Source organism: Cervus canadensis, chromosome 29, assembly GCF_019320065.1.
Source record: "Cervus canadensis isolate Bull #8, Minnesota chromosome 29, ASM1932006v1, whole genome shotgun sequence".
Taxonomy (NCBI): Eukaryota; Metazoa; Chordata; class Mammalia; order Artiodactyla; family Cervidae; genus Cervus; species Cervus canadensis.
Genome location: NC_057414.1, coordinates 30,823,924 through 30,845,803, shown reverse-complemented (window position 1 = coordinate 30,845,803; position 21,880 = coordinate 30,823,924). Strand labels below are relative to the sequence as shown.

The following is a 21,880-nucleotide window of genomic DNA, read 5'->3' as shown; positions in this document are numbered from 1 at the left end:
AGGCTGGTGAGCAGTCAGGGAAGGGAGGGAAAGTGTGCCTTTTAGGCAAAGCCCCACCCCCAGCCTTAGCGGACCCTGGAGCAAAGCCAGGAAGCCAGGAAGGGCAGGCTTCATCCTCCTGCAACAGAAGCCCCTCCCCACCAGGGACGGGCTGACTCCCAGGCACTGGGTTCCCTGAGCAGGTGGAGAGTAGCCTGGGGGGTCCAGGCAGCCATCACCGGAGGGAGGAACCGAAGCTGGGGGAGGACAGAGCCGGCACCCCCTACTACTCACAGAAAGCTCCCGGCATCAGACTGAAATGTTTCTTCCCCTTCGGTGTTCAGAGAAGACAATTGCATACCATTCACACCTATGTAAATAATGATAAGCTATGATAGACACTATTTAGAGCTTCCCGATGGCTCAGTGGGTAAAGAAGCTGCCTGCAATGTAAGAGACACAGAAGACTCAGTTTCGATCCCTGGGTCAGAGAGATTCCCTAGAGGAGGAAATGGCAACTCACTCCAGTATTCTTGCCTAGAGAATCCCCTGCACAGAGATACCGCCAAGATGCTTTGGAATACAGGAGTAAGTGTTTAATTCTGCCCAGGGTGGGTGGGGAGGGTAAAGTAGGACTTGCTCCCCTGTTAGAAAGCCTTCCTAAACTCATCTCCTTCCAGATGCATTAGGAAGCTCTGCCTGGCACCCAGGTTCTTTGCAGGGACCCCTTCACCTGCTCAATTGATCTGGAAGCCATGCACTTCTTTTAAGGAGCATGTTCCTGAATGTTCCAACTCCACGCTCTTAATTCCAAAAGTCTAACTTTAAGTTAAACATTTGCTGTCCTCCCTATGCTCTAAGTTTCTTCTAACCATAGATTTTAATGTTACTAGTGTCTAGTATTTTAGGTTTATTTTTCAAAACTGACATGCTAGGTTATTATTATTATCATCTGCTTTTAGAGCCAGTGCTTGCCTGCAGATTACCCACCTGCTCAGCAAGGTTTTTGCTCCTCTTTGCTTCTTTCACCCATAGCTTCCTTTTGGATCATTTTCTCCTTTTCTTTTAGATCATCCTCAAGTATTTCTTTCAACACATACACAGCCGATCAGCTGTCACCTGTTTTTACCCTTACTCCTGAGCCCTTGTTTAGCGGGAGATGGAATCCTGGACTGTTCTCTCATTTCCTCAGCTCTTTGGAGCAGTTCTTTCCTTTTGTTCCAGCCTCTGACTGCTGTTGTTCGCTTGTAGATGTCCTGTCTTTTCAGTGTACCTAACTGTGGGATGTTTCTTCTAGTCTTGGGTTCTGATACTTCACCATGTTATGTCTAGAGTTGGCCTGTCAGGCTGGGCGACTAAACGAAAGGAGACATTTCTCTCTCCTGGGCACTCACACAGGATGCCTTCTCAAACTAAGGATCTGTACCTTTCATCCGTTCTGGGGCTTTCTGAGTCATTGTCTCCTCACTTACTGCTTTTTCCTTGTTCTTATTTTATTCCTCTACAGTTCTTATCCTCTCTTACAAGTCTTAACATCTTTTTCAAATTTTCATGTCTTTACCTCTCTGTGTCTGAACCTGCATAATTTCCTAAGATCTCTCACTTCATTAATTTTCTTTCAGTCAATTTTTTAAAATTATATTTTATTTATTTGGCTGCCCTGGGTCTTCGGTTCAGCATGTGGAATATTTAGCTGTGGCGTGTGAACTCTCAGCTGTGGCAAGTGGGATCTAGTTCCCAGATCAAGGATGGAACCCAGGCCTCTTGCACTGGGAGTGCAGAGTCTTAGCCACTGGACCACCAGGGAAGTCCCCAGTCAACTCCATGGAGTTCTTTTTTTTTTCCCCTCCTAAAGGTTTTATTCCTACTAACTCTGCAAGTGCATGCATGCTAAGTCACTTCAGTGGTGTCTGACTCTTTGCAACCCCATGGACAGTAGTCCCAGGCTCCTCTGTCCGGGTAAGACTACTGGAGTGGGTAGCAATTCCCTCCTCCAGGGGATCTTCCCAACCCAGGGATCAAATCCAGGTTTCTTAGGTCTCCTGCATTGCAGGTGGGGTCTTTACCACTGAGCCACCATGGAAGCCCCTACTAACTCCCTGTGTAGCTCTTTCTTGTCTGCCTCATCTTTCCAGTGCCCTTGTGTTCCTCCGTGTTTTCTAGCCCTCTTATCTCTGTGCACTTTGTAAGGCAACTTACTTTATTGTCCCTTTTAGATGATTTCACTATCTCAGGGTTCAAGGCTGATTCCCCTGCTGGTCACATGCTGCTTCTGTGTGAGGTGGGCCATCTCCTCCCAGGACTTGTAAATTATGATTTGCATCTTTGTGGGGTTTTTCCCTTCGTGGGGGCCTTTGTGCTCTCAGGACACACCAGGAGCAGTTGTGGGTTTGCTTCAACTGATTGCCCACAGGTTTCCCCAGTGTGAGAACAATTTTTACATTAATCTGGGGCCTTGGGGATTCCCACACCCTGAGAGATAGTGTAAGTTCACACCCTACACCTGGAAATTTGAGGTTTTCACAGGAAACTTTCTTTTTTTTTTTCCTTTTCCAGAGCCTACGGCAGAAAATGACAGATGGAGATTTTTCCTAGCCATCCTCCCACTGCTAGAGCCAGAATTTCAGGTCCAGAGTCCTGCTTCAGATGGGCCCTAGGCCTGTCCCCGTCCTCGTGGGTCATGAGCTACTCCCCTGGCTTTGCCTACCCTCCTCCTGTTCACTGTGCATTAGCTCCAGTTTGCAGACTTACTATTTTGGCTTTAAATTCCTTCCTTTTTCTGTCGCTTGAGGATTTCTTTATTTCAAACTCAATGTACATGTTAATTTTCATGTTATATTTTATTCAGAATCTCCCTGTGTGATGCAGCGGAGCAGTGGAGATCCACACTGGCTCATTCTGTGAGTTGCTAGACGCCTAAGGCACAATTATTTTTCCTTCTGTCTCTCCTATGGGACTACAGGCTCCTGGAAGAAGGAAACTGTGCCTGAATTATCTCCAGTTCTTCGCTCAGTTCCAGGGACAAACACAGTACGAGAGTGACGTTTGCTGGACAGATAGTTAAATGATGGAAGGTGATCATCAAAGGTTATGCAGGTCTTTTCACATGTCCAGGAAGAGTTCCTCAATCATTCCAAACACACAGGTATTATTTTATTCTGAAAAATCTTTACAGGTGATTCTGTAGCATATGTTATGATTGTGACATCGATGTGCCTCAACACTCTTAACATGGCCATCACGCAAGCAGCATGCCTGAGGCCCTCAGGAGATGTGACACAAGGCCAGCTCTGACCTGTGGCCTTCCAGCTAGAGGCCGTGACGTGGAGGTGGTTTGCGTGATTTCATTCACAGAAAGCACTGTGTGTTTGGTAGAGAACGTTCACCAGGCCTCCCTGGGAGAGCAGCTCGGGTTACAGGGACTTGAGGGGAAGAGGCTGCTGAGGCCTGAGGCCAGCAAGGGCAACCTTGTTCTCCTGGTGAAGCCTGAAGCGGTGGGGTGGGGAGAAGTGGAGGCCGAGGAGGGTGGAAGCCACATGTTTGCTCCACGCTGTCCACCGGGATGGCACGATGCTCCCAAACCCGGGAGTTCATAGAAAATACAGAAACAAAATGATGAGAAATCCATAATCATGGCCTGATATTTAACCAAACTTTCCCAGATATTAATAGCTAAATTAAAAAAAAAAAAAGCCAAACAGAAAGTAAAGATATTGATGTTGTAAGTGGCACAAAAAATAAATTTAACTGTGTGAATATTCAAAACCTTAAAAGGGATTCCCAGGTGGCTCAGTGGTAAAAAACCCACCTGCAGTGCAGGAGACACAGGTTCGATCCCTGGGCCTGGAAGATTCCCTGGAGGAGGAAATAGCAACCCACTCCAGTATTCTTGCCTGGAGAATCCCATGGACAGAGGAGCGTGATGGGCTACAGTCCATGGGGCTGCTGAGTGAGACACCACGCAGGAAGTAAACAACAATCCACAACCTTGCACCCAACTGAGGCAGGAGACAGATGGGCCCCTGGAATCTGTCACCTGTGGACAGCTGCTGATGCTGCTAAGTTGCTTCAGTCGTTCCAACTCTGTGCGACCCTACGGACAGCAGCCCACCAGGCTCTTCTGTCCATAGGATTCTCTAGGCAAGAATACTGGAGTGGGTTGCCATTTCCTTCTCCCACCTGTGGACAAAGACTCCCAAGATAAAGAGAATGACAGGGCAGGGGGAGCTGAGTCCCCTTTCCCAAACCCCTGAGTAGGTAGGAGTGTGCCCGGGAGGGAGTATGAGGCACACAGGTGCCCGGCAGCAGTGGCGAGGCCCTGGTCTCTCTCCGGTGCCTCCAGGAAGTAGACACTGGGAATACAACTCGAGTGAAGAGAAAACTAGCTCTCATTCGGAGGGTTGGGATAAAAATACCTCCAGTGTGTAAACACAGCAGCAGGACGGGTGTCTGGGAGGGAGCGTCCAGGCTGCAGGTCCCGTCTGCCCTGGGTCTTCTCACCCTGGTGTGGCTCTAACTCAGATCACACATGTCTCCAGTCTCAAAACATAGATTAGGAAAAGTGTCTTGCTTTCCCCAGAACAGTGAAAATATTCTTGAGGCCAAGGGGAGAGAAAGAAAGAGCTGGTCTGTTATATTTCTCAGCAGGTATCCTTCTGGGAGGCCATGGGGAGTGTTGTTTATCAGCCCCCCGCCCCTCGCCCCCCATCCCTCTTGGCGCCCAAGCCCTGCTTCTCCATTTACTCAGAGAAGGCGCTATGGCTGACACCCTGAACCCTGACCGGGAGCTGGCATCCATCATCCTTAAGGCCCTCATCCTGGGAGAAGCCAATCCTACGCCAGGCTTTCATGTGGGCATGTCACAGTTTGTCCTTGGTGGTGGTGGTGTCATGGTTCCCTGTGTGCCAGTGAGCAAAGAGGCCCTGGGTGATGCTGACCCCAGGCAGGGGGGAGAGGCTTCCTCTCTCACCCGCGGCACATGTGATTCCTTTGCTTAAATACACAGCCCACGCTGACACACTCTGGCTTGTGACGCTCAGCCTCCTTTGGGTGAAACGTGAAAGGCCTGCTAAATAGCTTCTTACAAAGTTTCTCTCTAGGAAGCCACTTTAAGCCCAAACTTGGACATTCATATGACCTTTTTCAAGTGAACCACTGCAATGGAGAGGAATGCGCAAATAAATCAAGGTGCACAACTTTGCTACTTAATCCAACACAAACAGTATGTCTGATTGTTAGCCCCCAAAACTGTGTTTGCCTCTAGGTGGGTGTGGAACCAAAAGATACAACCAAGCCAGAGAGTGGGCGGGGGGAAGGATGTATTAATTTCAGGAAGTGAGGAGAACATGGAGGGGGGGGTATTTCCCTAAGCAGTTCCTCCCAGAAAAGCAAAATTGGGGAACTTTTACGCTGAAGGTTACATGCATCTTCATGAAGGGGCTTGAGCAGAGGTGAACTCAGCATAGAATTGGGGCAAAGGTCAGCAGAGTCCAAGCTTGAGTTGATGGCAGCCAGGAGAGTCCGCATCATCAATCGTTCTCCTGGGTGGACGCCTGAGTTCCTACAGAACCCAGAGGCTGTGTGAGATGGTTATGTATTTCCCTTGAAGAGGGACTGGGACTCTGTTTTATCACTAAACTGTTGAGTTTTTGTTTGTTTTGCTTTTTGTAGATTTGTTTTAAAGATTTTTTTTAATGTGAACCATTTTCAAAGATTTTATTGAATTTGTTACAATATTGTTTGTATTTTATGTTTTGGTGTTTGGTTGCGAGGCATGTGGGATCTAGCTCTCTGACCAGGGATCCAACCCCGTCCTCGTGTATTGGAAGGTGAAGTTTTAACCACTGGACCGCTGGGCAAGTCCCCTGCACTGTTGTTTCTTGGCTGCTTCGCCTTTGTTTCTGCATTCCGTCTCTTCCCTTAAAAGCATTGATTACTGAGACCTGTTCAAGGGCAGGCACTGTGGCCAAGATTAGATAACAGAAAGGCTCAAGCCAAACACGGCTTCTTTTATGTCTAGAGGAGAAGGGGGCGACAGAGGATGAGATGGCCGGATGGCATCACCGTCTCAATGAACATGAGTTTGAGCAAACTCTGGAAGATAGTGAAGGAAGGGGGAGCCAGGAATGCTGCCGTTCATGGAGTCACAGAGTTGGGACACCACTGAGTGACTGAATGATAACAATAACAATGCCTGGATTTCTTTCTCCAGGGACCACCTACCCTATCTGTTTACATTGTTAGAGGAAATGTCTGCTACTTGCTGACAAAAAAAATGTTGCCTGTCATTTGAGTAAACGAGAGCATTGCCCACCAGCAAGTCATAAGCCAGTGAAGCCCACTGGCAGTGAGCCTGAGAGGAGAGAGGAAACCAGTTCTCAGGCCCTAGATATATAAGGTACTTGTCAAAGAAGTGATTCTGATGAGTGCAGACTCTTGCATCATCCCACATATAGAAAAGCACCAAAGTCATTAATTTGAGATGTCTGGTTTGTGTGTATGTATGTGTGTGATTAGCACTCATCTCTTGACATTTGACTACATGTGATTTTTTTCAGTAAAAACTTCTATACATCCTAACTCCCCTTGGCTCTCTGGAGCAATCCCTCAGACTATGAGAGGCTGTTTCCCTGGTTGTATCCTCAGTAAATCCCACCCCCCTGCAAAAAAAAAAAAAAAACAACACCACAGTTTGCAACTTTTAAGTTGTATGCTTTTTTTTTTTTCAGTCTACATACTGTTTCCTGAGATTATGGGGAGGTGTCCTCCTACTCAAATAAAACTAAGGAAAGACATTGAAGAGAAAGAGAAGATGATAGTTAAGATAAAATGTGAGAAAACAGAGTTGGAAATATTGCAAGAGGGCAGGGCTTGAAGAAAGGGGGCCTGGAGCCAGTTACTGTTACTTTTTCAGAATTCAGTCACACTGAAGCCGGGTTGGACCCTGTGGGGCCCTGGGGCACAAAAGCCTTTCTGTGTCCTCCCTTCTCTTGTTTGTAGAAAATAGCTTCAATCAGCTTCCAGGAACCTTCCCTCATTTCTAATGGGCAGGTTCAAACAGTTGCTAATAGAGAAGGGAAGAGATGCAGAGAGGAGCAAGGAGAAGTCAAGGAACAATAGTGCAGCCTTAGGTCAGGTCCTATTTCCTTCTCAAGGGGAAGCTGTTTTACGGGTACTGGAACCCCAGCCAGGTGGGAGAAGTTAACTGTGTGCTGCCCACACGCACTCAGATCCCTGACAGGTTGGATCTAGTGGATGATGTTGACATCTGATTCAGTTCAGTTCAGTCACTCCGTCGTGTCCGACTCTGCAACCCCACAGACTGTAGCATGTCAGGTTTCCCTGTCCATCACCAACTCCTGGAGTTTGCTCAAACTCATGTCCATCAAGTTGGTGATGCCATCCAACCATCTCATCCTCTGTCATCCCCTTCTCCTCCTGCCTTCAATCTTTCCAGGCTTCACGGTCTTTTCTAATGAGAAATGAGTCATTTCTTTGCATCAGGTGGCTAAAGAATTGGAGCTTCAGCATCAGTCCTTCCAATGAATATTCAGGGTTGATTTTCTTTAGGATTGACTGGTTTGATTTCCCTGAAGTCCAAGGGATTCTGAAGAGTCTTCTCCAGCACCACAATTCGAAAGCATCAATTCTTTGGTGCTCAGCCTTCTTTATGGTCCAACTCTCTTATCTGTCTATACAAGAGCACCTAGTATGCTCTATTCTTTTTCAAAATCTTTTCTCACATGATCTCCAAAGTGACCATTTGAGGTGGATATTGTTATCCCTATTTTATAGACAAGGAATCCATGGCTTACAGAAGCAACTTTCCCAAGTTTACAAAATCCAAGGTTTTGAATCATTGTCCATCAGATGCTAGAGCCCATGTTCCTCCCTTGGACATGCTGCTTCCAGCATCTCTCCAGTCTGTTTGAAGGTGAATCTGTTTTTTAATATAAGTTCACGTGCTTGACTCACAGTGAGACCAAATCAACTGAAACATTGAAGTTTGGAACAGAGAAAGGTTTATTGCAGGGACACACAAGGAGACAGGGAATTCATGCTCTAAAAAATCCTATGCTCCCTGATCATTTTGCAGGAAGAGTTTTTAAAGGCAAAGTTCGGGGTGAGCGCTGCAGTGTGTGTGACTTCCTTCTATTTGGTTGGTGGGAAGATAACAGGGACCTTGTGCTCAGCCTGAAATTACCATCCTCTACCTGGGCAGGGGCCCTGGTTCTTGCTGAAGGACTCAAAGGTATGTTGTGCACTACCCGTTAGGAGGAACCAGGACCCTGTTTTATTGAGGTATTCTTGTTTCTTGACTCCTCTTTGTTTCTGCATCCTCTCTTCCCTAGTTAGGAACTGTTTGAACCTGCCCTTTGGAATTCAGGGAAGGTCTAGAAGGCTGAAGCCTTTTTCCTGCTTTGGATGAAGAATTTCCCTGCCATATCAGTAAACAAAGGATGTTTCAGCCACCAAGCTTTTGACCCATGCAGCCTCCCCCACTCTGAGGAGATTCAGGAGGGAGAAAAACAGGATACTGGCCCTAGATAGTTAAGAGACATATCAAAGGAATGATTTCAGTAAGTCAGGACTCTTCCCATATTAGAAAAGCCCAAAATTCATTAACTTGAGGTATTTGGCTTTTCTTTAATTAACAGTAATCTCCTGATGTTCTGACTATCTGGTCTTTGTTGCAGAAATGGCCTGCCAGAAATATCTGCCCTGGCTCCTCCCTGCCCTCTTTGGAAAGGTCCCTCAGAGCCATCAGAGGCTGCCTCCCAGGCTTAAGTCCAGAGCAAGTCCACCAAATGAAACCTAACTCTGATTTTTTTTTTTCCCAGTCAACACTACTGACAAGAAACGGGGGTCATGGAAAGGCTTTTGTACCTGAGGAAACCCCATAGCATCCTGCTTGATTTCAAGTCTTGAAGGAAAATTTGATTCCCCATTTACTACTTGATTTGCACTTTGTGTTGGTTTGAAAAATATTGCAAAGGCTGTTGTTCAAATTTAGCACAAATATATTTCATTCCCTGAGCTCTTTTTTAAAAAAATATTTATTTGTTTTTATTTTTGGCTGCATTAGGCCTTTGTTTGGAGAAGGAAATGGCAACCCACTCTAGTATTCTTGCCTGGAGAATCCCAGGGACAGAGGAGCCTGGTGAGCCGCCATCTATGGGGTCACACAGAGTCGGACACAACTGAAGTGACTTAGCAGCAGCAGCAGGCCTTTGCTGCTATAAGAAGGCTTTCTCTAGTTGCATTGCACAGGCTTCTCATTGCAGTGACTTCTCATTGCAGAGCACAGGCTCTAGGGTGCACAGATTCAGTAGTTGTGGTGCATGGGTCTAGTTGTCTGGTGGCATGTGGGATCTTCCTGGACCAGTGATCAAACCTGTGTCCAGGTAGATAGTCAGGTAGATTCTTAACCACTGGACCACCAGAGAAGCCCCTCCCTGAGCTCTTTTAAGACCTGTGTCTCTCCTTAGTAAGCCACCATTAGAAAGAAGCATAGTCAGTTGGATAATATGGTGATAGAAGCATAGACTCCACAGCCCTGTTCACTAAATGTTTCCAGAGCTCTGACACCCTTCTACACAGGGTCAGAACTCTCCCAAGAACAGTGAAATCATTGGAGGAGATCATTTGACAGCCAAGTGCATCCTACCATGTCACTAGTTAGTCTCCATTTCGGGATTCTGTCTCAGCCACTGGTCCCAACATGCAGACTCCATCTGTAGAGGAAAATCAATGTTTTACAATGAGGACCTGCATTCACTCTCATAGGAATCTCTGCTCCATGTAGAATATTCATTGAGCCTTTCTCTGTGATCTTGTTCTGAGTTTCAAAAGATTCCCTAAGACTGTTTAACAGACAGAACAATTTCACAGTGCAAACACAGGAAATTCAGCAGTAAAGAAGAGGCATTGATTCTGAAAACTGTTGTTTTCACAATCAGATACTTTGTCATAGTTCCTAGGTCACCAAAATGGCAAATATGCTTGAGTGTATAATTAAGACTAAAGGGAATGGCAGAACAGAGAGAGAGCAGAAGGAAAAAAAGTCAGTGGGCCTAAGTAGAATTTTACTCTTTTAAATTTCTCTGTTGAGTTTATTTATGGGACAGAGGCTGCCACTATAAAATAGTTTTTACATATTTTTACTTGTGATTTTAGAACATGGTGATCTGGAGCAGAAAAGATTTAGGAAAGGAAAGACAATAGAATCATAACAGGTGATTGAGTTATTTTTAAATTTTTATTCTGTCTTTATGGGATTTGAAGGAATATAATTAATTCACACTTAACAAAAGTGTGAACAAAGACTTATAAAGAAAATCGCCTAGTGATGGCAGTTGAAGAATATCCTTGACAACAACTTCAATCTATTTCATGTTTCTTGACATCCATAATTTAGTATATATGTAAATTATATATGTATATGCATACTTATAGACACATTGTTCTACTTTGTAAAAACTAAAATACTAAAATATATTAATACTTTAAAAATTAGGATGACTGTGTGAAAAGTGACATTCCTAAGTTAAACATTAAAAAAATATTAGTTGTTGGAAACTGCATTATTTTGCTAATAACCATACTAAGAATTTTGTTTTGAGTTTGTTGTTTCCTGGAGCATTAGAGATATACTATGTTGGATGTAAAATAAGTTATTACAATCATTTCCCACAGTATTTAATGACACTCGACATCTTCTGCATCCTTGGGTCCAATTTCCATGTAATCCTTCTGTTCATCTTGTGTGCTTGTCCTTATAAAATTCTTCTTTTTTCCTCCCTAACCTTACCATTTCTCAATATTCAGAAATAAGAGCAAAGAATTATCTTGCTTTTCTGTGCGATAAACTGTCATGATTATTGAACTAACATATCAATAAATATACTACCATGCTTTTGATCTAACAAACTTTTATTTTAGAAATATATCACTTTTATGTACTACATAATGCATGTATTCCTTCTGTTTTATATAGATTTCAGCACTTTCCCCTCTCATCACATTTAGAATCAGGCCCCAAGGGACTCAGATGGCAAAGAATCTGCTTGCATGAAGGAGACCTGGCTTCAATCCCTGTGTCAGGAAGATCCCCTGGAGAGGGGAATGGCCACTCACTCCAGCATTTTTGCCTGGAGAAGTCCGTGGACAGAGGAGGAAAGGTCACAAAGAGTGGACACGACTGAGCGATTAACGCTTTAACTTTTCTTTCCAAAAAAGGCACAGGCAAAAATGCTTCCAGGACAACTGGGCTCCAATCTTATTTGTGAAATAAGAACTTCATTTCTCAAATTTTAACGGAGCATTCCTTTCCGGATCTGTAGTGACGGATTCATTTTGTAAATGTGGGAATTAACCCGCCCATTCTTGAACGCGCTCTTTCACTTCCTCGCACCAAATTCTTTCAAAGAGACCCCAGGGGCCAGGTCCAGAGCATCCCTGCCTCCATAGCAACCAGACTCGGGCTTCCCATGCACCATGGCGACGGCTCGCCGCCGTGGTCGCTATGGTGACCGGGGCGGGCGCAGGACCGCGGGCAGGGCGCGTGCGCGGGGAGCGGGCCCGCGGCCCCTCAGCTGCGCTCGACATGGCGCTGAGGCGAAGGCCCTCGTTGGTCCTGCTGCTGCTGGTCGTGCGGGGTGAGTCCGCAGGCCTCCGCCAGACGCGGGCCGAGGGAACCAGGCGTGGGGAGCGGGTCTGGTGGCGCGGGGGCCCGGAGCTCAGGGCTGCGGGGGGCGTCAGGGAGGAGTCTCGGGGGTGAGGGGGTCCGGCTCAGGTCCGGGGTCAGGGATGCGGGGGTCCCGGCGTTCGGGCTGAGCGGGGAGCGGTCCTGGAGGTGCGGGGTCCCAGGGGTGCGGGTCGCGGGTCTGGGGTCGGGGTAGGCGCTGCGGGTCGGGGAAGAGGTCGGGAGGTGTGGAGGTCAGGAGTATAGGGGAGTCCCGGGGGCCGGGGGCCCCGGAGTTGGGAGTCCAGGGGATCTGACCTGGGGGTTTGGGTGCAGGGCGTCCCGGGATGTGGGGTCAGGCCCGGGTCCTGTGGACCCGCGCTCGGTCCCTCTGCGAACAAAGCCGACTGTCCCCGGCCCCTTTTGTCCCGCCGGCCCCGAGCCCTGCAGCCCGCCCAGGAGTGGCGCGGGGGCCGCCGGGGCCGGGCGTTGGTCTGTCCGCCGACCCGCGCCCCGGCGGGAGGCCCTGGGCAACCGAACGGCCGGACCACACGCTGGGGGCCGTGGGCGTGCGCTGGGCGCTGGAGAGCGCGGTCCCACGTAGTCCTCAACGCTGTGTCCAGAAAGCACTCTGAGGAGCAGGGGACGCTCAGACCCGGTCCCCGGCGCCGCGCCGGCTCGCCTGGGGCATCCGCAGGACTTCCCAGTTCTCCGGGTCACTTTGTCGTCTGCTTCCTTGCCATCGTCATCCCATGGTGTTTTCAGAGTGTACACAGCGAGGCCCCAAGAGACTGTTCGGGGGTGGGGTGGGCGCACTAGGGAAACAAAGGCTTCTGTGTTGAAGGTTCAGTGAGGGGAGTGGTCCTCAGGGGTGGCGAGAACAGTGAGGGTCCCCGCAGAAGCCGGGGAGCAGGACTCGGTGGTAAGGGCTGAGTTCAGGGAATACGTGTCCCTATACTGCGCCTGAAAGTGGTTTCCATAAACGTGTGTTTGGGAGAGATGAATGATCAAAGGCTAGCCAGGGGACAAGGGTGTCAGGAATGTCCCCTCCCGGCTTTGTTGGTCACACGGACACTGTCCTATTCACAGACTGGAACAACTCCCCATTGTTGAAAAGATCTGTTCACGCGAAAGTTTGCAGTTTTTACCGCAGAAACATTTGGCAGTTTCGCTCAGGAATGAGTTTCAAGTCGGTGGTTTGTTAGTAAAACTAATGGATGATAAGGCCTTCACATCAGCTTCGTTTTTTCTTTTAATTTTAGTTAAACAAAAAAAGTTTTTTTTCTGGCCGAGCCATGCCTCATGGGGGAATCTTAGTCCCCATACCAGGGATGGAAACTGTACCCTCTGCATTGGGAGTGAGGACTCTTTTTTTTTTTTTTTTTTGGGAGTGAGAACTCTTAACCACTGGACTACCAGGGAAATCCCAGTAAACTTATTTTTACTAACTTCTTATTTTGGTTTCCTGGAAACGCTACTTCTGTGATTTCCTTGATGTTAAAGATTGGAATTTACCTGTGGAGCATAGGAGGACTAATCGGATTTTGCATAGTAGGATTAATGACAAAGAGTAAAGGTGGTAGGGTGTATTAATAGGCTCTGAAGGGATGTAGCTCTTTTCTATTATTTTGTTTATGCTGTGAATATACAGTAATACCTTGAAAACTATTCGTTCACAGGGCATCACAGCTGCACCTCTTATTTTTATGATTACGCTTCTTAATTGCTATTATTTTTGAGTGCTCTCATTAAAAAAAAATCTGGTTCCTGATATAATACATTCTTATTAGTTACCCTTTGCCAGGCTCTGTTATAAAAATTTAATATGTATTCATTTAACATTGATAACAACTCTAAGAGGTTGTTAGTATCATTTTGAGTTACAGAGAGATTTAGTAACTTGCTCAGGGTGACATCCCTCGCCTGCCAGTTTGGAGATTGTCAACCATTTGTGTTAATCCTTTTTTTGTTGTTGTTGTTACTTAAATTGTTCCATTTGACAGTGAAGTTCTTGCTATGGATCATTTTAACCAAATTATTAAATGTTCAATGCTTTATGGTTTGTAGATAAAGTATTCTTTTGTTGAATTGGTGACAGGTGCAATTCCTCTTTGCAAATGTTATGCCACACGTCTTTTTTGAATGATTATGTGGTAATTGCCATTGGGTTTCCAAATCTTCAGATGTCATAGAGAGATGCTTCATTAGAGATAAGAGAGTTACAGTTTGTATTCCTGGGGTAAGACAATTTGTTAAAGTTTAGCAAAATCTGAAAATCATAATTTCAGGAAATTTTTGAAAAAAGTTCTAAATTTTCCATTTGCATTTGTTTGGACTTCTGAAACATTTTAAAATGACGTCTTCTTTCATGTTGTTTTCAGTCTCTTGAATTAATTATATCTGGTATGATTGTTATCAGACATGTGTGTGCACGTGTGTGTTCAGAAAAACAACGACCACCTGCCCTGAAGCATGCCCTGCTTCAGACCAGCTGTTCATTCCCAGAGGGCCTGTTGAAGGCATTTGTTCTGAGTGCTTCAGTCTGGGGAAACTGAGTGGGAAGCTATTAGAGATACTTAATCATAAGTAATTGCAGCGTTATATCTAGACAGAGAGATCACACATGCCACCCCAACTCTGGGAAACTTTCTCTTAAGCAGCCTCACAGGGTAGGCTTAAATCATTTCTTTTGAAAGAAACCTGATGTGTCTTAACACCCACTTTTTGAGATGGCCATATAATATGACTGTAGAGGCTGTGGATTTAGTACAATCCAGCCAGCAGCTGTTAGAGATGTAATATTAGCAAATTCCTTCCCCACAAATTCTTTGCATTTTTTCACAAGCACAAGTGTGGTAAAACAAAGAGAAGTTTGTGCGTGGATGAAGTCAGGAGGTATGGAGTCTGCTTGATACCCTCGTCGTGAAGTTGGACACTTCTCAAGATGTGTTTGTGATCAGGTGGTGAATGTGATGCTGTGAGGGCCGAGCACAGATTTCACATCTCATGTATCTACTTTCTGGATGCCCACAGTATATACAAATAGCTTCAGTGGATTCTAAAGCATTCCTGAAAGAAAGTTTTGGTAAGCACATTCTTTTACACCCAGTTTAGCAAGGACAGTATCCACTGTGGTTCTCTATATGGAGTTCTAAAGCCTTAATTTACTGCATCTTTCCAACATGTTCTGACACACAGAAAGCCTTCTGAGAATTAACCTTTGTTTCTGATGTCTAGGAATACTGTCGAACTTTGTGTTGGTGTGTTTGTCTTTAAGGAGTATCTACTATGTGTTGCAGGGCTTCCCTGGTGGCTCGGGGGTAAAGAATCCCTGAGTCTGGAAGATCCCCTGGAGAAGGAAATGACAACCCACTCCAGTATTCTTGCCTTGGAAATCCCATAGACAGAGGACTCCAGCGGGCTACAATCCACGGGGTTGCAAAAGGGTTGGACACAATTTAGGAACAAAACAACAACTATGTGTTATGTATTATATTCCTATGAGTAGCTAATATGTACAGCTGAGGTTTCAAAGCTCGTTATGTGGAAACATCAAACTTGTTAATAGATTGGTAGTGGTTTAGTTGCTAAGTCACATCCAACTCTTGTGACCTCATGGACTGTAGCCTGCCAGGCTCCACTGTCCATGGGATTCTCCAGGCAAGAATACTGAAGTGGATTGCCATTTCCTTCTTTAGGGGATCTTCCCAACCCAGGAATTGAACCTGGGTCTCCTGCATTGCAGGCAGATTCTTTACTGACTGAGCTACGAGGAAGTCCTTTTTTCTTTTTTCTTATACCATCTTTCATTTTCAGAGTATCCCAAGGCTTCTGTGGGGGTCAGCTTGCTTTCTGCAGAATATTGCCCACTTCAAGTTCTGCCATGTGCGTGTTGTCTGCTTTGCCCAGCTTCACTCAGCTCACAGTGATCCTTCCTATTTCTAAACAGCATAGCTTGTAGTCTGTACTAGTACAACAGACATTGACTGTGTATCTGTAATACGTCCTTTGTGCTAGGGGTGCAGACAGGAATAAGGCTCCTCAAGCCAGGATGACTGCCCACTGAATTACGTTGCACTTTTGTTATTGGGTGTAAATACATTTTATCTTCTCAATGTTATTAAAAATTCATTGGGAACAGAGGCTGAATTGAATTTCTTTTGTATCTTTCCAGGGATGGCTATAGTAAGTATTGTCTTTGTCACTTGAAAGTCAGTTAACATTTCTTAAACACTTCCAATGCATCCAAGCATTTTTTCATGTATCTTATCTCCAATGACCCCAGAAACTTTTGGAGATTCTTGGTTTTTACTACAGTAGTTTTTGTGGAAGAATGAGGATGGTAAGTATTTCTCAACTTGGTTTACTTTAAACATCTTCTCTCACCCACTGTATGCGGTTATATGAAGTTAAGAAGGAAAACATGGGGAAATGCTTGTGAAGTCATTTAAGCGACACAGTCATATACCTTATGATTCCAACAACACAAAACATCTCGGGGGGGATGTTTAGAGGAACTGAAAAGATAATCAAAACTGAAAGATAATCAAAATGTTGATGGGGGTGCTGTTTTTCAGTGGCAGGTCTTATGGCTGTTTGTTTTCTACTTTTCCCTTATTTACCTGGCTGATTATTTTATAAGGATTTATATATATATATAATGGAAAAAATTTCATTTGGGGGTCCTCCAATAACATAGTGGACTTTTAAGTTTGACACTTGTTAAGGATTTTCTTTTAAAATGGGAAACCAGTTTAATGTGTTAGTCTGTGATTGTGGCTCCTTCTGTCTCCGGAGTTAATGCCAGCTGCAGAGCGAGGAGGAGGGGCAGCCTTGGAGCTCGGTTTGATCAGGCATCCTTTGTGACTCATCTGAGAGACTTGCTGTCACCGCTTCTGGGTTGGGGCGCCAGCTGTGGTGTCCTCAGCAAGTGCTTGGTGGGAAGACAGAGAGAGCTGATGAGAATACCTGCCTCTCCCTGTTTTTGAACACACAAGTGAAATCATCCAAGCAGCCACTTTGGTCTGCCTGTTTGGCGCAAGCCCGTGTTTAGAGGATCCCCTCCTCTATGCCAGCCGGGCAGCTCCTGGGGGGCCTGTTTTCTTTGTCTTGGGTGATAGGAATACCAGGTCAAGTTGACTTCCTTGGGAAACTGACTCCGAAAGATGTTTCCTGAAGTCAGCCGAGAGCTGAAGGTCCCTTACCACGTCTTCCTGCCCGCCACGACTTCCTCCTTGGATGTCTTTCTCTAAGGGAAACTTGACGTCTTTTAGAATGAAGTGCAGCTGTCTGGAGGGTTATAAATAATGCCGCACAATCTAAGACAACTGCCTTTTCTTTTTTTTTTTAAATTCGATCCCTTGATCCTCCTGTAGAGCATCTCTACCAGGGTGCTGGAGCTTAATCAGCCGATCCATAATTATTTCACAATCTGGCATTTTCACATCAGCAAAACAGAGACATCTAACATAAGTGCTTCCCCAGACTAGAAGCGGTACACAGTTTAGGTGGTTAACAAACAGAGCACCCCTTCGAGTAAGTGTTTTACATGTACAGAAGTGAGAGCTCTTAACTTGGGCTGACCTGGTAGAGGGACATTTTAAGAAGCAGCACCAGGTATGGGCTTCCCTGGTGGCTCAGAGGGTAAAGCATCTGCCTGTGATGCAGGAGACCCAGGTTCAATCCCTGGGTGGGGAAGCTCCCCTGGAGAAGGAAATGGCAACCCACTCCAGTATTCTTGCCTGGAGAATCCCATGGACAGAGGAGCTTGGTGGGCTACAGTCCACAGGGTCGCAAAGAGTCGGACACGACTGAGCGACTATGCACTTACTTAAATACTTACACCTTTTGGAGTAATTTGGTTGACTTAGTGCAGATTTGGGGGAGTAGAGGTGTTAGGGTCCAGGAAAGTGGAGGAAATGCCACAAGCAGAGGCGTTGGGAATGCGTGTGTTGTATTCTGGGACCAGTGAGTTATGATGATAACTAAGGACAGCTGCCAGTTATTGGAAGGCTGTGCCAGGCACTGCTGACCGCGCCACCTCACGGGAGTCTTAGTCCATCTCAGCAGGCAGTCCTTATAGGCCTCACTTTGCAGGTGCTCAACCTGACACTTGGGCAGGTTGGTCACCTGGCCCCGGTCACAGCTGGTAAATCAAGGAACCAGATCACCCATGGAAGAGAATGTCGCAGAGTAACTCGACAGAGACTGAAAAATGCTTTCAGTGCCGGGCTGAAAAATGTGGACCTTGTCATGTATGTTCTAGAAATTCATGTGGCAGTTTGGAGCAGGAAGTGATCTGATCGAATGTTTTTAGGTGTGTTGGCCTGATACTACATTCAAGAAGGCTGGAGAGGGAGAGTCAGTTAGAAAGCTTCCAGAGTAGTTCATGCCCATTCCCCTTAGGGGAAGTCTCTTGAATTCAGTTTTGTTCATATCTGAAAAATATATTTTTACCTTTGTTCTTGAGATGTAGATCTATTGGGTGCATAAATTTAGGTTGACAGTTGTTTTGATTCGGAGCCTGGGCTCCATGATATGATGCTGTCTGGTTTCCTTTGCTCCTGTTGTGAAACTGCTATCAGGCCATCAGCCTGCCTTTCTCCACCTGCTTTAGAGATCTCATCTTTTCTTTGGCATGCTGCAATGTTACTACATGTGTCTGGGAGGCATTTCTTTTTAATTATTCTCCTTGTTAATTTGTTATAAGTTGTGTATCTGTGAGTTTACATCTTTCTAGAGAATTCTCAGGGAGGGTCAGTTCAACCACTGCCTAGCTTCTGTTTTCTTAATTCTTCCCTTTTAGAACTCTGATTAGATATATTCAGTCTTTCATCTTCCAAGACTGTTAACCTTTCTGTCATAATTTCATGTTCTTCTTTCTTTTTGCTGTTCTGGGTTATTTATTAAGTTTTGTTTTACAACTGTGTCTCTTGCCAACCATGTCTATAATCTGTTTAACCAGTGTATGAATTTTTTTTTTAACCCATTATATTCATTTCAAAAACTTCACCTGGTTCTTCCTATAATCTAGTTTATTTTGCTTGCTCATTTTTCATTTCTTTTTTATTTTTAAACATTTCACACAAAGTTGTTTTATATTCTACATGTGAGACTTCAAATATCTGAAGTTCTCTGGAGTCTAAACCTGATGCTTATTGTTTCTCGTTAGCGTTACTCGTAGTGGCTTCTCTTTCCTTGTAAACATAAACTGACGTCTGGTTGATTGCAATCTATACAGTTCTGGGATGCGTTTTGTGAGAGAATGTTCTGGTGCTGGGCGGCGGTCATCTGGGATGGCTTTCAGGGTCCCTGGCGTTGTTTGGAAACTTCAGGTTCAGCTCTGCCTTCCCGTTAGCCCAGCTGTGCAGTCTCTGTGATGACCTTCAGGGTCACGGCCCACCCATCCTATTACTTGCTGGGTTCAGCCTACAGCTATTTCACTTGTTTCCCATGAGCCCAGAGGTACAGTAAAAACTACAGTTTGTCTGCGTGAGGTCTCACTGGAGTGTAGTTAAACCACTTCTGTAAACAGGAACCCTGGCCTCCTCCTGAAAAACTTAAGTCACACACCATCCTCAAACTTCTATATTATGAAGGTAATGCTTGTGTTTTCATTTTTCAAGTATAAGATGAAGTTAAAATACTGGCTCTTTTTTTTGGTGGGGGGGACACATATGCCCCCACAGAGGTTCTGATAGGTTTAGGGGGAGGGGTTGAAGGAGCCTTGCTGAGCATCAGTGCTGCCAGGATGAGGCTGTAATGTCCTGTAGATACACACACCCCCTACTGCACAACTGTCATCCCTGTCTGCGGATGGGTTTATCTGAAGAGCAGTGAGCATCAATGATTCGAGACCCAGCAACTTGAAATTTGGAGAATTACTGCTGTTCCATACTGGACAAGTGTTTGGTGGAGGAGCTCTCCGCTCTCCACGGGGAAGGAGCTTCCCAGATTTTCAGATTCTTGCTGGATGAGGCGAGAGGGATAGCCCACCCCAGGCTATGCTGTGTACTGCCTCCCAGATCCTTTTCTGGGTGGAGGAGGGAGCCTCTGTGGGTGTCAGGCATTCTGGACCCGCTTCCCAGCTTTGCATGTGATTCATTTGGGGACCTTGGGGAAATATTAATTATATTGGTTTTAATCCAAGTCAGTTGAAAGTAATTTAAGCAGCATTCCTCTCCCCTTCCCACCAACACATTCACATTTCTGTTCATGGATTCGTTGAATTAGTTTGTTAATTACAAGTGTAAGTGAAAGTTTTGAAAGCCTAGTTCATAGAATTGTCTTCCTCTTCTGAAAGTTTAGAAGCTTTTAGAGCCAGGAAAGCAGTGCAGGATTCAAAAGACACCAATTTGATCCCTGGGTCGGGAAGGTTCCCTGGAGGAAGGCACAGCAACGCACTCCGGTATTCTTACCTGAAGAATCCCATGGACAAAGGAGTCTGGCAGGCTACAGTCATGGGGTTGCGAAGAGTCGACATGACTGAAGTGACTTGGTGCACACACACAACCTTGGTTTTAAGTCCTCTTCTACTCCAAGAGGTTAGGACAGTTCATCTTTCAGAACCTCAGGTTTCTGGGGGTTTTTTTGTTTTTTATTCTGCTGTGGCCTTACTTACTAGATCTAGTGTTTTGAGAGTTCCTATGTTTGTTTACCAGGAAGAAAACAGTGGACCACTGTTTGGTTGGGTTGGTGATTACCGTTTGATATCGCAACAGATTATGGAGTTTTCGCTCTGCCCACATTCGGTCTCCCTTTTAAGTCCACTGCTGGTGGAGCCCCTTCACCATGAATCTCTGAAGCAGCAGTTCAGTAAGAACAAGTGTTCGTGTCTTTAATTTACCGGGTGCTGTTTCAGAGTTGTTTATGTTGCAGAGTCGTGAACACTGTAGGAGGTGGTAGAACTCATGGCCCTTCCCTCCACATGGTACTTTCATGTACATATATGGACATTTTATATGCTGTCTTGGGGGGGCGGTTTACAACCCCCAGAAGGTCACTTCAGGTGGAGCGGCCTGCTCAAGGGCACAGGGCATGTGTTCTGAGTTGATGCCGACTCTATGCAGGGTTTAGGACCAGCATACATCCAGGAGGGTTATTTTATTGTTCTGCTGTTTCTTCTTCCCCTTAACTCTGGTCCAGCCCAAATTTTCTGTTAGACTGTGTTACAGATGGTGACTATTGGTGTGAAACATCTGGTCATAATCTCCGTACGTTGAGAGTTTACCTCACTCTATGGTTAGGTCAGAGGGAAGACTTGATTTAGATGGCTGTAGGGATGGTTTCTGCACTGCTTCATCATGTTAGCGGAGCTCTAGGAGGTGTGCAGGATGAGGCCATAGGAAAAACAGTGTAACCCTTTCTGGGTTACACCCGCCCTTCCATTTCCCTCAGTGTCCTTGTCTGTCTGTCTCTACCATAGGCAGTGGGGATGAGGGAAGAGGCCTCAATGACATCTCACGACATCAGATGGGGATCTGGCCTTCACAGAAGCCAGAACAAACACCTTCCTGGTGGCCATGTGGCTAACCCCCTACCCCCAGTCCCCACAGCATCCTCAGGCTGGTAGCTTTCCCCAGGAGGACTGTGTTTGTAAGTGTGTTGTTTTCCCTTCAGCTCACAGATTTTGCTTTCTGTGCTGTTCTCATCAGGTACGCTTTCTCCGTGCAGAGTAACGCAGAGTAAATAAAACCTGTTAGGATTTGGTGCTTCCGTCCTCATGAGCAGCTCAGTTTTGACACTGCTTCTCATGAACCCTTGAGGAAGATGCTTTAACCGGCACTTGGAGGCTTCGACTTGGGGCGACCCGTCCTGGTCCTCCTGCCTGCCCCACCTCTGTGGGGGCTGGGCTCTGTAGCCCTGGGCTCCAGTGGGGAACACTGCCTTTGTGAGGACTCATGGGGTTTGGGCTTGGGGTGACGAAGACGAGGCACTTGGGTGTCCACACTCACCCTCTCCATAGAGGAGTTAGAGTCTAGAGAAGCGTAGCGTTTTCCTTTTCTTTTATAAGATTACGGTTTTGTCATAAAGAGAAAAATTGATCCTTACAGTGTATTTACTTAATTCAGTTTTATCAGGGAACACACAATTTGGAACGTGGTCTTGGGCTCTGTAAGGCATTTCATCACCGGCTTCTGAGTCACCTTATGTGCCGTGTTTCTGCTTTATCATCACAGCCCATCCACTCCAATGCAGGTCACCCTCTTCCTGTTCAGT

General features: G+C 45.8%; 1 protein-coding gene and 1 non-coding gene across 2 annotated transcripts in view; both read left to right on the top strand.

Annotated features, from left to right (window-relative positions):
- The first annotated feature begins 11,488 nt into the window (after positions 1-11,488).
- JAM3 (junctional adhesion molecule 3) overlaps positions 11,489-21,880 on the top strand; it is a 29,802-nt gene continuing 19,410 nt past the window's right edge. The window contains exon 1 of the mRNA XM_043451858.1: positions 11,489-11,636. Within this exon, the coding sequence (XP_043307793.1) occupies positions 11,504-11,636 (133 nt within the window). The 5' untranslated portion in view covers positions 11,489-11,503. The remainder of the gene's footprint in view (positions 11,637-21,880) is intronic.
- TRNAH-GUG lies at positions 17,288-17,359 on the top strand. The gene has a single exon. It is a non-coding gene; the product is annotated as a tRNA-His (tRNA).